The 13,430-nt window shown below is 33.2% G+C and overlaps 1 protein-coding gene across 9 annotated transcripts in view; it reads left to right on the plus strand.

Moving 5' to 3' along the window:
* The window catches only part of LOC105464780 (FRY like transcription coactivator), a 286,250-nt gene that overhangs the window by 161,941 nt on the left and 110,879 nt on the right, over positions 1-13,430 (plus strand). For 7 of the 9 annotated variants that reach the window (XM_071093613.1, XM_071093610.1, XM_071093611.1 and 4 more), the window contains exons 7-13: positions 213-293; positions 2,688-2,856; positions 3,453-3,545; positions 5,896-5,994; positions 7,169-7,270; positions 10,430-10,474; positions 13,310-13,413. In XM_071093613.1, coding sequence (XP_070949714.1) covers positions 213-293; positions 2,688-2,856; positions 3,453-3,545; positions 5,896-5,994; positions 7,169-7,270; positions 10,430-10,474; positions 13,310-13,413 — 693 coding nt within the window. The remainder of the gene's footprint in view (positions 1-212; positions 294-2,687; positions 2,857-3,452; positions 3,546-5,895; positions 5,995-7,168; positions 7,271-10,429; positions 10,475-13,309; positions 13,414-13,430) is intronic. The other 2 variants (XM_011712815.3, XM_011712816.3) reach the window with 1 other exon arrangement.

Consider the following 13,430-nt stretch of genomic DNA (forward strand, 5'->3'; position numbering starts at 1 on the left):
AGTACTATAGATTGGATATGTAAGAACCAGAAGGTTAAATATCATAGTAAAGTAAAATTGAAGGTAGAATACAACTAGTATTGCTTTTATCATATAAATGAATATTCAGAGAAAATTATGCAACACTCTGATATGAATTTTCAAATGTATTAGGAAAGAGAGGTTGTAGAAAAATTTAATGAAATGTTATGTTTGTTCTTTTATTATTTTAGATATTCAGGAACCAACACTGGGAATGTGCATATTATTGCGGATTTATATGCAGAGGTGATAGGGGTTCTTGCCCAATCAAAGTAAGTTTTATAAATCACCCATTTAGATTTTCTTTGCATTTTAGAATGCTTCATTACCAATGAATACAGTAGATACTGATAGTTCTAAATCCACCATTTTCATCATAGCACTAAGTCAGCCCCACCTTTTATTACTTTACTGCTCTGTTTCTCAGAAACTCTTTAATAGTCATATCTCAATTTCACCACTTGTTTTAATTTTATTTGGGGTTTTCTATAAATGTCTGAATCGAACAAATCAGAAATTGCCAACCATAGTTAGGACACTATCTTTTTCCCTATTTTTAACAATTCTGTTAGAAGCTTTTTTTAGAGACTCTTTACAGAGCTAATAATTATTTTCCAGGTGAGAACTTTTATTCCTCAGATAGCAATGCAGTGTTTTCTAATCATATTTGTTTTAATGCTAAACAGAGTTTGAACTGGTAAAAGAGACACCAAAAAGGAAAGATGAAAGATACCAGATTACTCAGTTAAAAGTGTTATTCATTAGGAGTTATACACACTGAGTTGTACTGAGCCATCACTTTAGTAAACAGTAAAATATATTTGTCATTAGCAACTTGTGGTTGCTGTAACAATTATGGGAGATTTTGGATTTCCTTTGTTACTACTGGGAAATTTATAAGGAAAAAAGTATCAAATGGTATTTTCTTGGATGTGTTTTAAAGAGTCTTTGGCCCTGAAATCATCATATAACAAACAACCTTTCTAAATTCTAAGAAGGCAGGTAAAATTATTATTAATGTTTAAGTAGTTTGCATTTTAATATTAAGTGAAATATTTTATTTAGCATATTTTTAAATTTTTTAATATACTAGGAACCCTTGTATAGCTAATACTATAGAACTTAGAATATGGTTTGAGTATTTTAAGTAATTTAGAGATAGATGATAATTTTTTAATATCTTATGGTTTTAGTATTTCAAATGATTTAGACATCGACAGTATCATATTAATATCTCACATGTAATTAGATTGACACAAAAACATAGATATGAGCAGTGATGTATTTCTCTTTATGTCAGTTTGTTTATGTTATTTTTATTTTTGTCAAAACTGAGTTTCTATCTCAGGAATATAGACCAGAAATTCTAAATAATATATTAGCAAGTTGGATCCAGGAGACACTCCATCATGGCTAAGTTAACTCTAGATGGCAAGGATAGTAAGTCCAAACAGCCAGTAAATAAATGTATGAAATGGTACTCAGCCTCACTTGGCTAGTGGTAGGAGAAATGCCACTTTAGAGCAATGTTAAGGTGTTTTCTGCTCATGCGTGTAATAAGCATGGGAGAAAATGTGAAAGGATCCACTTTGAGTTAGGCTGATAGCACCTAAGGGGGCAGGTGGTGGGGTTGAGTGGGAGTGGGGAAGAGAAGGAGATAAAGGTTGGGGGTGTATTTGAATCTTGGTGTATGTGTTTTCTTGGTTTGTAGTGACTAATAATTTTTATAAGTAGTTTAACAAAAGGAAAAAATCCTTAGATTCTAATATTTCAATGGAAAGAGTTTATCCATTTTATAAAAATTTTCTTAATGAAGTGCTAAAGAATACAATCATGAAAAATGGTATCATAGTCTCCAAGATTAAAATCAAAATAGATGTTATATTTCAATCATGTATCCATATTTTGTTAATTTTTTTTGTTGTTGTTGTTCTTCTCACTGTAGTCAGTGACCATTGGAAAGCATGCTTTGAAGTTTTTTTAACTTTAAGAAACTGGCTTCCCCAAGTAACATTATCAGTAAAATCTTTAGTTGTTTCATAATATATAGGGGGGAGGTGGATAATTAAGTATTATTGATTAATAAACTATTAGATGTCCTTTTCAAATGTAAGCTAAGAAAAGCTTACTAGCTTTAACAATTGTGATTTGAATCCAGGATGATACTCACATTTCAAAAGCCTTTTGCCAGTGTAGTGATGTATTGATTTTAAGTGATAATTAGTACTGTAGGATTGATTGGCTTATCTCTGTGAAAAACTTTATAGTCTTCAATATGCTCTCCATATAACTAATTGCAGATTTTATATAAAAAGAGCCTTAAAAGTTGGAGACACTGATTTACATGGTGATGTTTTATGGGTGGATTTTTTGATTTTTTTTTATGGTTATTAATTAAATGGTAATGGTGGTATATTGTTAATATAGGAATAACGAAATCCTATTATTTCTCCTTCAGAAACTTTTAATTTAATTTTAAAATAAATGAACAGCAAATTTATAGTAGCAATTTTTATTTTCCTCTGTGTGCCTTTCTGGCAATTGTAATGAAGGTAGAGAAAGGAGATGATATTTAGGTAGCATACCTTTTGATTTTTACCCTTATATATCATGTGGAAATTAGTGTTTTTAATTCAAATCAAATGCTGTCTCCTTGTATATTAAAGGTTTCAGGCTGTAAGGAAGAAGTTTGTGACAGAATTAAAAGAACTGCGACAAAAGGAACAAAGCCCACATGTGGTACAAAGTGTCATCAGCTTAATAATGGGAATGAAATTTTTTCGAGTAAAAATGTATCCTGTAGAAGATTTTGAAGCATCATTTCAATTTATGCAGGTGATATACCTTCTAAATGACACTAAATAGAGCAAGCCTACAGTTCTTGCTCTTCATGACTTTTTAAAAGAAACAAAATATACGTAAATGAATGGCATCAATTTTAGTCTCTTATTCCATGTGTTAAGTTGTCATAAGTGTAAATTATTTTTTTTGTTTGTTTTTCCTTGAGACAGAGTCTCACTCTGTCACTCAGGCTGGGGTGCAGTGGCATGATCTCGGCTTACTGCAGCCTCCACCTTCCTGATTGAAGCGATTCTCCTGCCTCAGCCTCCCAAGTAGTTGGGATTACAGGTGCCTGCCACCAGGCCTGGCTAATTTTTTTTTTTTTTTTTAAATAGAGACGGGATTTCACCACACTGGCCAGGCTGGTCTCAAACTCCTGACCTCAGGTAATCTGCCCGCCTCAGCCTCCCAAAGTGCTGGGATTACAGGTTTGAGCCACCACGCCTGGCAAACTTTGTTTTTTGACTTGAAGATGCATTGACCTTAGTTTTTTGGTAAAATGGTAGTGTTCACAAAATTATTGTGATATTACAAATTCTTTAACCTTTCCTCTTTTGTTAATCTAAGTATATACCCTCTTTCCCTTTAAGGAATGTGCTCAGTATTTCTTAGAAGTGAAAGATAAAGACATAAAACATGCACTTGCTGGTTTATTTGTGGAGATTCTTATCCCTGTAGCTGCTGTAAGTATGTTTTTTTATTTTCGTACAATTTGTATGTTATACAAGAACCTTATCAACCTCATACTTTCATTTTTTTCCTAAAAATACTTACATGACAATAAGCTATGGCCATGGGAGGACTCATCTCATTTGCTTCCTGTTGCTCAGAGGTCTCTTCCTTTTGTTGATCATACAGTGTTTTAGATATCATTTCATGTATTTTGTTTTTTTGGTTGTTTCAGATGGTAGGGGAAATCCAGCTCCCTTCACTCCATCTTGGCTGGAAATGGAAATTAATTACATTAGTTTTGTTCAGATTTTATTCTAGTTAAAATCTCAAAAAATGAAGAAATGTATTACATATTGAAAAATTGAACTGTTTTGGCGTTCACTTTTAAACATTGAATTCACTGACTTGTGACTTATGGACTTATATGAATTGGTTTATAGTATTCAGATCCTGCCTTTAAAGCATGTTTAGAAAAGGTGAACAGAGAATTGTTTTAAAAGTTAAGAATTTAAAATATTAATGGGAGTGACTGACATGTTTTTTTTAAACTTGTTTTGCATTGAAGATTTTAAAAAATGGTGACACACAAAACTCATAAGTTAACGGTTTACAAGTGATTTATTTGAGTTACACAGCTCCCGTTTCCTCCCACCCAGTTTTTAGCCATATGAATTGGGCTCATTTTATAAAAAAGAAAACAGGCTATCATGTATAAGTCATGTCAGTTTTAGTCTTTTATTAGATATGCACTTTGATTTCTTTTCCTGTAAGTTGTTTGAATTACTGCTTATTCCTTCCAAATGATCATTTGCACTTCCTCCTTTGTTTGATCATCCTTTTTTTTTTTCTCCCAGATGGCTGAGATTAGGTTTTAGTTTTTAAGGCAGTTCATCAAAAGGAGCAGGTTATAGGAAGAGAGGCTCTTGACAATGGTCCATTATCTTCATGTTGCCTGATTCTTTTATATCATATTTGCTTTTGTGTCCAGGTTTATTAGCCTGCTAGGGCAGCCGTAATAAAGTACTACAAACTGGATAGCTTAACAACAGAAATGTATATTGTCTCATATTTATGGAGGCTAGCATGTGAAATCAAAGTGCCAGCAGGTTGGTTCCTTCTAAGGGCTGTGAGGAAGAACCTGCTCCATGCCCCTCGCTTAGCCTCTCGTGTGTACTGAAAATCTTTTGTGTTTCTTGGCTTGTAGAAGCATGGTTCTGCTCCCTGCCTTCATTGTCACATGGCATTCTCCTTGAGTGTATGTCTCTGTTCAAATTTCCCCTTTTTAAAAGGACACCAGTTATGTGGATTAGGGTCTTCCCGATCCTAACTTAATTAATGTGATCTGCAATGACTTATTTCCTAATGAAGTCACCTTCTGATGTGTGTGGGGTTAGGACTTCAACATGAATTTTGGGGGATATGATTCAACCCATAATACTAGGCCTCTGCACATACAGCTCCTGCCTGGAACATTCATGCCTCTCTGGTAACCTCCCTCCCCTCTTTCTCTAGCTGGCTTCTCTTTCTTTACTTATTTATGTATTGAGTGCATTCTGTTTGTCAGGTCTTCATCTATGCACAAGGGAACACAACAATGAATATGATAGGAAAGACTCCCTAGTACCGTATATTGCAGGAATAGAAAATAAACTAGTGTATAAAATAGGTAGTATGTCAGATTGTGGAGAGTAATGTGAAGAAATGTAAACAGGGTAGGGGGCATAGGATTGCCAAAGGGGTGAGGGAGTTGAAATTTTAAAAAGAGTATGATTAGGAAAGACCACCACCTCAAAAGAGTTGGTAGCAATTGAGCAAAAACTAAAGGAATGAGACAGTAAGACTTCCTGTGTCTGTGGGAGGAGCTTCTCGGGCAGCAGGCCCCAGCATAGACATCCTAAGGCAAGAAATGCTTTGTTGCGTTTTAGGAACAGCAAGGAAGCTCCTAAAGCTGGGTCCCCATGCACATGGGCAGAGGGTGGGAGATAAGGCCAGCAAGGTTAAATGGGAGGCTTTAGCAGTATTTCTGGTAAGAGATGTTGGATGCAGCTTAGATGTTACTTCCTTGTTGAGTTTTTCCATAGGGGCCCCTTTTGAGTGCTCCAGGAGCGCAGAGAATTTGCCCTCAGTGGACCTGTTATGCTGTGTCCTCTTAGCTTGTATTCCCACTTTGTGCACTCAGGGCTGGGACCAGGTTTATCTTATGTACTTACCATTTGGTCACTTGGCACATTGTAATACTTCAGTGAGAGTCTCAGTGAATTATTAACCAATTTCAAACCTTACAGAAAGTTCTTGTAATCTTTGTATAGTTTAATCTAACGTCTGTAATCATTTTCTTTGTTTGCATTATCTTTTTACTAGACTGTTAAAAATGAAGTGAATGTTCCCTGTTTGAAAAATTTTGTGGAGATGCTTTATCAGACTACTTTTGAACTGAGCTCAAGAAAGAAGCATTCATTGGTATTAAGAAACATTTCAAACCTTTTCATATTTAATTGGGATTTTTATAATTGATTTATGAATTCAGTGGAGATTAAAGAGAATGGTAAAATCTGAAATTATAAAATCCCTGAAGTGCAATACAAGGGCAAGTTTTACATACATATTTTTTGCATTGCTCTATTTAAATGTTCTGTTCTGAATTTTACTAGCTCTGCGTTTGTTGAGTTGTTCAGACTTCCTTCTAGGTAGTCAGGCATTGCTTAATAATAGAAATATGTTCTAAGAAATGTGTCATTAGGCTATTTCATTGTGCAAACATCGTTGAATGTACTTACACAAACCTAAATAGTATAGCCTACTACACACCTAAGTTATGTGGTATAGCCTATTGCTCCCAGGCTGCAAACCTGTACAGCATGTTACTGTACTGATTATTGTGGGCAGTTGTAACAGAATAATATTTGTATATCTAAACACAGAAAAGGTACAGTAAAAATATGTTGTAACCTCAGGGGATCACTGTCATAAAGTGATTTTAGCAGCTGTTTTCTGTCTGTTTACATCTTTTCTATTCAGAGAGTAAAGGCATTTTTTTCTACCTGTCTGTTTCACATAACTTTTATGTAGCTTGGAGAAGGTTTGGAGAATTGGTCAAATATTTGACCATCTAAACTAGAGATACAGTAATAGTAAACATGGATTGTGCCAGGCATTGAACTAAGTACTTTGTACTTTTTTTGTCTTACTTTAAGCTTCACAACCCTGTAAAATATTTGTGATTATTGTCCTTCACTTTATGTGTTTGGAAAGTGAGGCTTAGAGTACTTAATGTAGCCATCGGGAAGTTACATATTTGACAAACAGAAAGCTAAACCTTTAATGCTGTCTGTTATCTGATCCCAGGGACTAGTCATAACCACAAAATGGATGAGGGACTAATGGGTTGAGGGAGAACTAATAGCATGTTCTAACTCAGAGAGGTATGCTCAGTCAAGGAATTTTCCTCATAGAAAATTTACCCTTTATCTTTCTGTGTTAGATTATTCTATGAGATTATATTTCCTATTACAAATTGGAAAACTGCTTAAAAGATTTGTTTCCTTGCTTATGAGAATAAATGAAATATAAAATTTAAAAGTCCAGTGCTTTTCGATGAAAAATGTTAATTCTGTCTTTTCCCTGTCTCCTATAGGCTTTATATCCGCTAATTACCTGCCTTTTATGTGTCAGTCAGAAACAATTTTTTTTAAATAACTGGCATATTTTCCTACAGAACTGTTTGTCACATTTAAAGGTAAGATGTAATCACACTTCTGATGTGTAAATACTGACTGGTATATTTTGTTTATGCAATAAATTGGTTATAAACAGTGCATAATGAAACTTTTGTTACTATTGGTATACTTGAATAGTAACACTTTGCCACATTCCTTTTCTTATACATACTTTATTTCTTCTGTAGGGAATCGTGTATAGATATGAGTAAACTTTTGATTGAAAATTTAGTTTGTTCTAATGAATGCAAAATTGTACTTTTTTAGTGATATTTATCTTAAATCTAGGAATATTTGTTAATTCTTTTAGAATTATAGAGTATTAATCTCACAAAACCTTCTAGATACTTATTTTGTCTTTTGAGAAAATCAGTAATGTTGGTTTAAGTCTGAGCGATATGAGAAAAAGCTTTGATAATATCAGTAAATTCACATTTAAATATGCCCAGCCATATCTAAAAGTTGGTACTGGATCCGCACAGATGTAAAAGCTCCTGAAATGATTCTGACTTGAATGAAAGGGTACTTGTCACTAACATTATTTGGCACATCCATATTCAGCCTTTCTTAGTCCTGAAAACAAAACTGTGAGAGATAGGATCATTTTCTTCCCAGCATGCTCTGCTGGCAGGATCCTCTTTTCTTCTCTGGGTAGGAACACAATTCTGACAAAGTGTGGGAATATTCTTCAGCTGCATGTCGTGTGAATGCTTGATTTGAATATTCTTTTGATATATACTTAGATGAGCCTATTTGAGTATTTGCTTGCAAGTTATAGAAATATTGCAGACATGACATTCCATTTCCTGGCATTCCTCTAAGTTAGATTTGAGACTGAAAACCTTATACTTTGAAGATAACGGAACCAAGGCAGATAGAGTAAGTGATTTGTCTCTGGCTATGCAGCTTGTTGTGCTATTGTAGAAATAGGACTGGCTCTTCTTTCATACTTCAGGAATGATCCACTGGATGTTATCCTGTACGTCTTTTTCATGATTTTATGTATCATTTTCAAAACTGCCTCAGTTTCTTAGGTATATGGGATATATGCTACTTTGAGAAATGTTTTTGTCTATTTTCCTTCTAGATAAACATTGATATTACTCATGTTTGGATGAGAATTTATATACCTTCTTTGACTATTTATGAAAATTTCCAGGGCCAAATCAAATTGATTAAACTCTTTATGTCATGCAACCAGGAAATAAATTTTATTTAATTAATTACATTATACTTGTTTCTGTTCTTAGTTTTGGTAATTTGTACAGGTATAGGGACTAAAAGAGAATTGATCATTTTTCTGAATAGTATGATTTTTCATACATTCATTAAAATATTTTTAAGATACACATTTAAATGTTTCTGGAAGACTGCTTTGTTTCATGACAGTTCATACTTTTCTGTTGCTTGTTGGAATTTTTATATATATACGTTTCACCTAACATATTTGCAATACTTCACAGTACCTTAACTTTTTTTGTCTTAAGGCTTTCATTTAAATGCTCTGTTTTCTTTGAACCCTTACCTCCTGTTAAATATTTCTGGCATATTGTTCATTTTCATTAATGGCTATGTCAATCTGCCAGGCTAAAGGAGATAAGAACCACTTAGCATGAGGATTTGAATATAATTGTCTTGGCCATTAACCCTTAACTTACATTAAGGCTCTATTCAGCAGAAATTTTATGAATTGGCTCATGTTTATTAAGTCTTAGATAATGTGGCTGCTCTGCGTAGTTGAGGTAAGGAGTTGAGCCTTGAAGGAAAAGCTATGCTAGTTATCTGTTGTAACAGTTATTTATTTTATGTATAGGGAAAATTGATCCAAGATAAAGGCGTTACCTAAATTATTTTGAGATCCATTTAATCTCTTGATACTAAAAGCCTAAAACAATTTCCTTTTATTAGATCTATACCTTTTTTTTTTTTTTTTCTTTTTGAGATGAAGTCTCACTCTGTTACCCAGGCAGTAGTGCAGTGGCATAATCTCGGCTCACTGCAACCTTCACCTCCTGGACTCAATTAATTCTCCTGCCTCACCCTGCTGAGTAGCTGGGATTACAGGCGTCTGCCACCACCCCCTGCTGATTTTTGTATTTTTAGTAGAGATGAGATTTCACCATATTGGCCAGGCTGGTCTCAAACTCCTGACCTCAAGTTATCCCCCTGCCTCAGCCTCCCAAAGTGCTGGGATTACAGGTGTGAACCACTGTGCCCAGCCTAGACCAATACTTCTTATGACTGGTTTTTATTACTTTTTAGGATGCTGCATCCTCTAAGTACAGAATCTCATTTGATTTTTACTGTACATGAGGCTGAAAGAAGACAAACAAGTAACCCATGTTTCGGGAGCCAGCATGGATTTGTGTCCATATTCACATAGTTCCATAGCTCTTGCTCTTCTGGTCCACCATGTTACTTCTGAATGTAGTATAAGGAATGTTGTTGGATATAAGCACTGAATATTTTAAGAAAACATGTTAGCAATAATTTGAGGATATTAAAAAGGCATTATTCTCTAGAATCATAAGAATAAATATGATGAAGTTCAAGACACCTTATGATATTACACAGTTTTAAAAAATTATCATACCAGGTTTTAAAGTTGATGACCATGAAAAATGAGCTTTATCCCTATATGCCCATAAATAGCTTGTGACACAGTGTCAACATTATTTTCACTGAAAAGTTAAATCTTTAATTTTTGTCCCGAGCAGAATTTGGTAGTCTCCCATTCCCATATCTATATCAATTTAGGTGCTTGTGTGAAAAGTGATTGTTTAAAGTTTCTGGAGAATTATTAAGAGAGATAGGTAAATAATAAGAGTAGATATCATAGGAAAATAATTTGGAGTTTTTTTCAACAATCTATACTTATTTTCATTTAAAAATTTAAAGTTGTTTGAACTGAAATACAGTGCTTTAAGAAAAATTCTAAGAAAAATTAGGGAGTTAAAACTTTGTTTTCTCTTAGTTGGAATATTATAGGTGTATCTCACATGATGCCCAAATCGTGAAATTTTTTTTACTTAGTGTTTTTGGCCACTATCTTGGACATTTCAAATTTCTTCTAAATAGAGACCTTGGTGAAGAGCTATCTTGTTTTGTGCTTATTTTCATCTAACATGCATGTGCTGCATCTCATGTTTATGTTTGCTGTCTCACATTGCTTTATTTAGATGCCATCTAACAACAGTATCAGAAAACAAATAGAAACACTCCAGGTGAGTTGTGTAAACATTACAAAGTAAAATACTGCTTTATTTCCTTTAAGCGTGGCATTTGTTTTTCCTTTTCCCATGGTTGCATTGCATGTCTAATGTATTTATTCCAACCTGCTTCTAATATTTTAAGAGAAGAGTAGCACACAGCAGAAACATTCTTCAGAGGGTTTAATATCAGTGTAGCCTCAAGAAGTTGAATTTAAGAAATAGAACTGATACTGAATGCTGATTCTTCACCAAAATTCCTAATTTTAAAATATTCTATTTAACAAACATTTTCTAGCTGCTATAAATGAAAATGTTTTAAAAATTTCCAGTGAAATTAAGGGATAGTAGCTCAGATTTTTGAATATAGTTTGTTGTTGTTTTTATTTTTAATTTTTGTGGGTACATAGTAGGTATATATATTTATGGAACACATGAGATGTTTTGATACAGGCATGCAATGTGAAGTAAGCACATCATGGAGAATGGGTATTCATCCCCTCACGCATTTATCCTTTGTGTTACAAACCAAGTATACTCTTTAAGTTAATGGAATACAATATTGACAAATTAATTTTTAAAACTTTATCCTATTGATTTGGGGTTTTCTTTGTTTGTTTGTTTTAATTTTTTCAGAGAGAGAGTCTTACTAACCCAGGCTAGACTCCCAACTCCTGGGTTCAAGCTGAGACTACAGGCTTGCACCACCATGTGTGGCTTTACTGGTTTGGGTTTTAAACAAATCATTTTTTTAGTTCACAGTAGAAAAAAAGGAAGAAACATTAAAATGATGGTGGTCAAAGACTATATATTACTGACATACCAAAATTTTGTTTTATATTAAGTTCATTAGATTTTTATTTGTATAATTATTCAAATTAGATTGAATATCTTTGTTTAAAGCTCAGATAAATTTAGGATGATTTTATTATTCAGACATATAGCAGCATTGTAGCAGCTGAAAAAATAATAATTGATTTTTATCACTTCTCACCTTGCTGTTTTGTCATTATGTGAATGCCAGCTTTGTTTGAAAATCAAGTTTTTTCATGCCAGAGACCTCATCACTTAAGATAATCCAAATACTTTTATGTTTAATCATTCATATGGTAACAGTTTTTATGTAGAATAGGACTTAAATATTTTTAATGTATTATTTTTAGTAATATTTTGAAATTACAGTTTAACAGTATGAAAGTGTTATGTCATGTGTACCTAAAAACTAATGGGACTTATTTAAGACTTTATTTTTTTAGAGCAGTTTTAGGTTCACAGAAAAATTGAGAGGAGGGTACCGAGATTTCCCGTGGGTAAATTTCCCTACCCCCCTCATACCTAGCTTCCCCCATAAGCAGCATCCCCCTTCAGAGTGATACATTTGTTAAAACTGGTAAACATACATTGACACATCTTTATCACACAAAGCCCACAGCTTACATTAGAGTTTGCTCTTGGTGTGTTGTACATTTATGGGTTTGGACAAATGTATAATGACATGTATCTACCATTATAGTATCATGCAGCGTATTTTCGCTGCCCTAAAAATCCTTCATGCTCTGCCTATTCATTTCTCTCTACCTTCCTAACTCCTGGCTGAACTATTTTGACATGTGATATCTTAGATTTAAATGATAGAAAAGAAAATTATGTTTTCTTAAAGACATTACTACAGAATGCTTGGTTGTTATATTTGTAGTATACATTATATGTTACTTTAGTTACATTAGTAGCAAACATAATTGGAAATTACTGGGGGAGTATATTGGAAATTTGGGATCATTATGGATCTGGCAATGGAGAGAGGGATTGATACTGAGAGTCTAATCAGCACAGTAACTGATTCTCCATTTTTAATTATGTCAAATCTTTATCCAAATAGATGTGAAAATCTAAAATGTAAATTCACAACAATTAGTACATCTAAAACTAATCAATGGATGTATAGTTTCTCTGTGAAAAAAGGAGATTATTAGCTACATTTCAAAATTTACAATTAAATCTCATTGCTTTATTGGTCATTTGAGGACTTTATTTCTTACAACAGCTAGAATGAAGAAAAAGTTCGCTGATCAAATTGTAATTGAAATGGAATGACTGATTCTAAATAATAATAATTTAAATAATGTCCTCATTCTAAATAAAAATTATAACACTTAATAGTCAATGAACGTTTAATACATGCCAGGTACTCTTCCAAGTGCTTTACAGATACTAACTTTACCTCTGAGGTAGGTACCCTATTTTCTCCATTTTAGAGATGAGGAAATTGTGACTCAGAATAATATAACAATGCCCAAGGATGGAGCTTGGATTTAGTCCCTGTTTTTCCCAGTTTTAGAGTTCGTGCTCTTAACTCACTATTCACTCGTAAGGATATACACTTCATAATATTCTGCATTATTTCGTAAATGCAAATGACTATAATACCATTTGGTGTTCCAAATTTTAACTGTATATGGGCTACAAATGAATTATGCCAAAAATGAATGATCCTTTTTCAGTCGTTATGTCAGTATTGGAGTGTGAACTGTTTATCATCAAGTAAGTTTGTGTGTATAATTTTAGAATTCTTAGAAATACTACTATAATTTTATTTACTAAGTAAAATTTAGTAAATAAAATTTTAGTATTTTCTTTTGAAAGTATAAGAAATGACTCAATTTCCACATTTATGGTTACTTTCGAGCCATATACTTACCCTATGCCAAATACGTACCTGTGTATTTAAACCTATTTTAGACTGAATACAAAAAAGATGGGCTTTTAGTTGTTGGCAGAGAATATGTTTACTCTTAAGTGATTGCAAATATTTTAATAAATTTATTTTTATTCTCTTTTGTTTTCAAACAGAATAAAGATCCTAAAATGTCTCGAGTTGCACTGGAATCTTTGTATAGATTATTGTGGGTTTATGTAATTAGAATAAAATGTGAAAGCAACACTGTAACTCAAAGGTGAGCATCTTTGCTTT

The sequence above is a fragment of the Macaca nemestrina genome, chromosome 3, assembly GCF_043159975.1.
Source record: "Macaca nemestrina isolate mMacNem1 chromosome 3, mMacNem.hap1, whole genome shotgun sequence".
Classification (NCBI taxonomy): domain Eukaryota; kingdom Metazoa; phylum Chordata; class Mammalia; order Primates; family Cercopithecidae; genus Macaca; species Macaca nemestrina.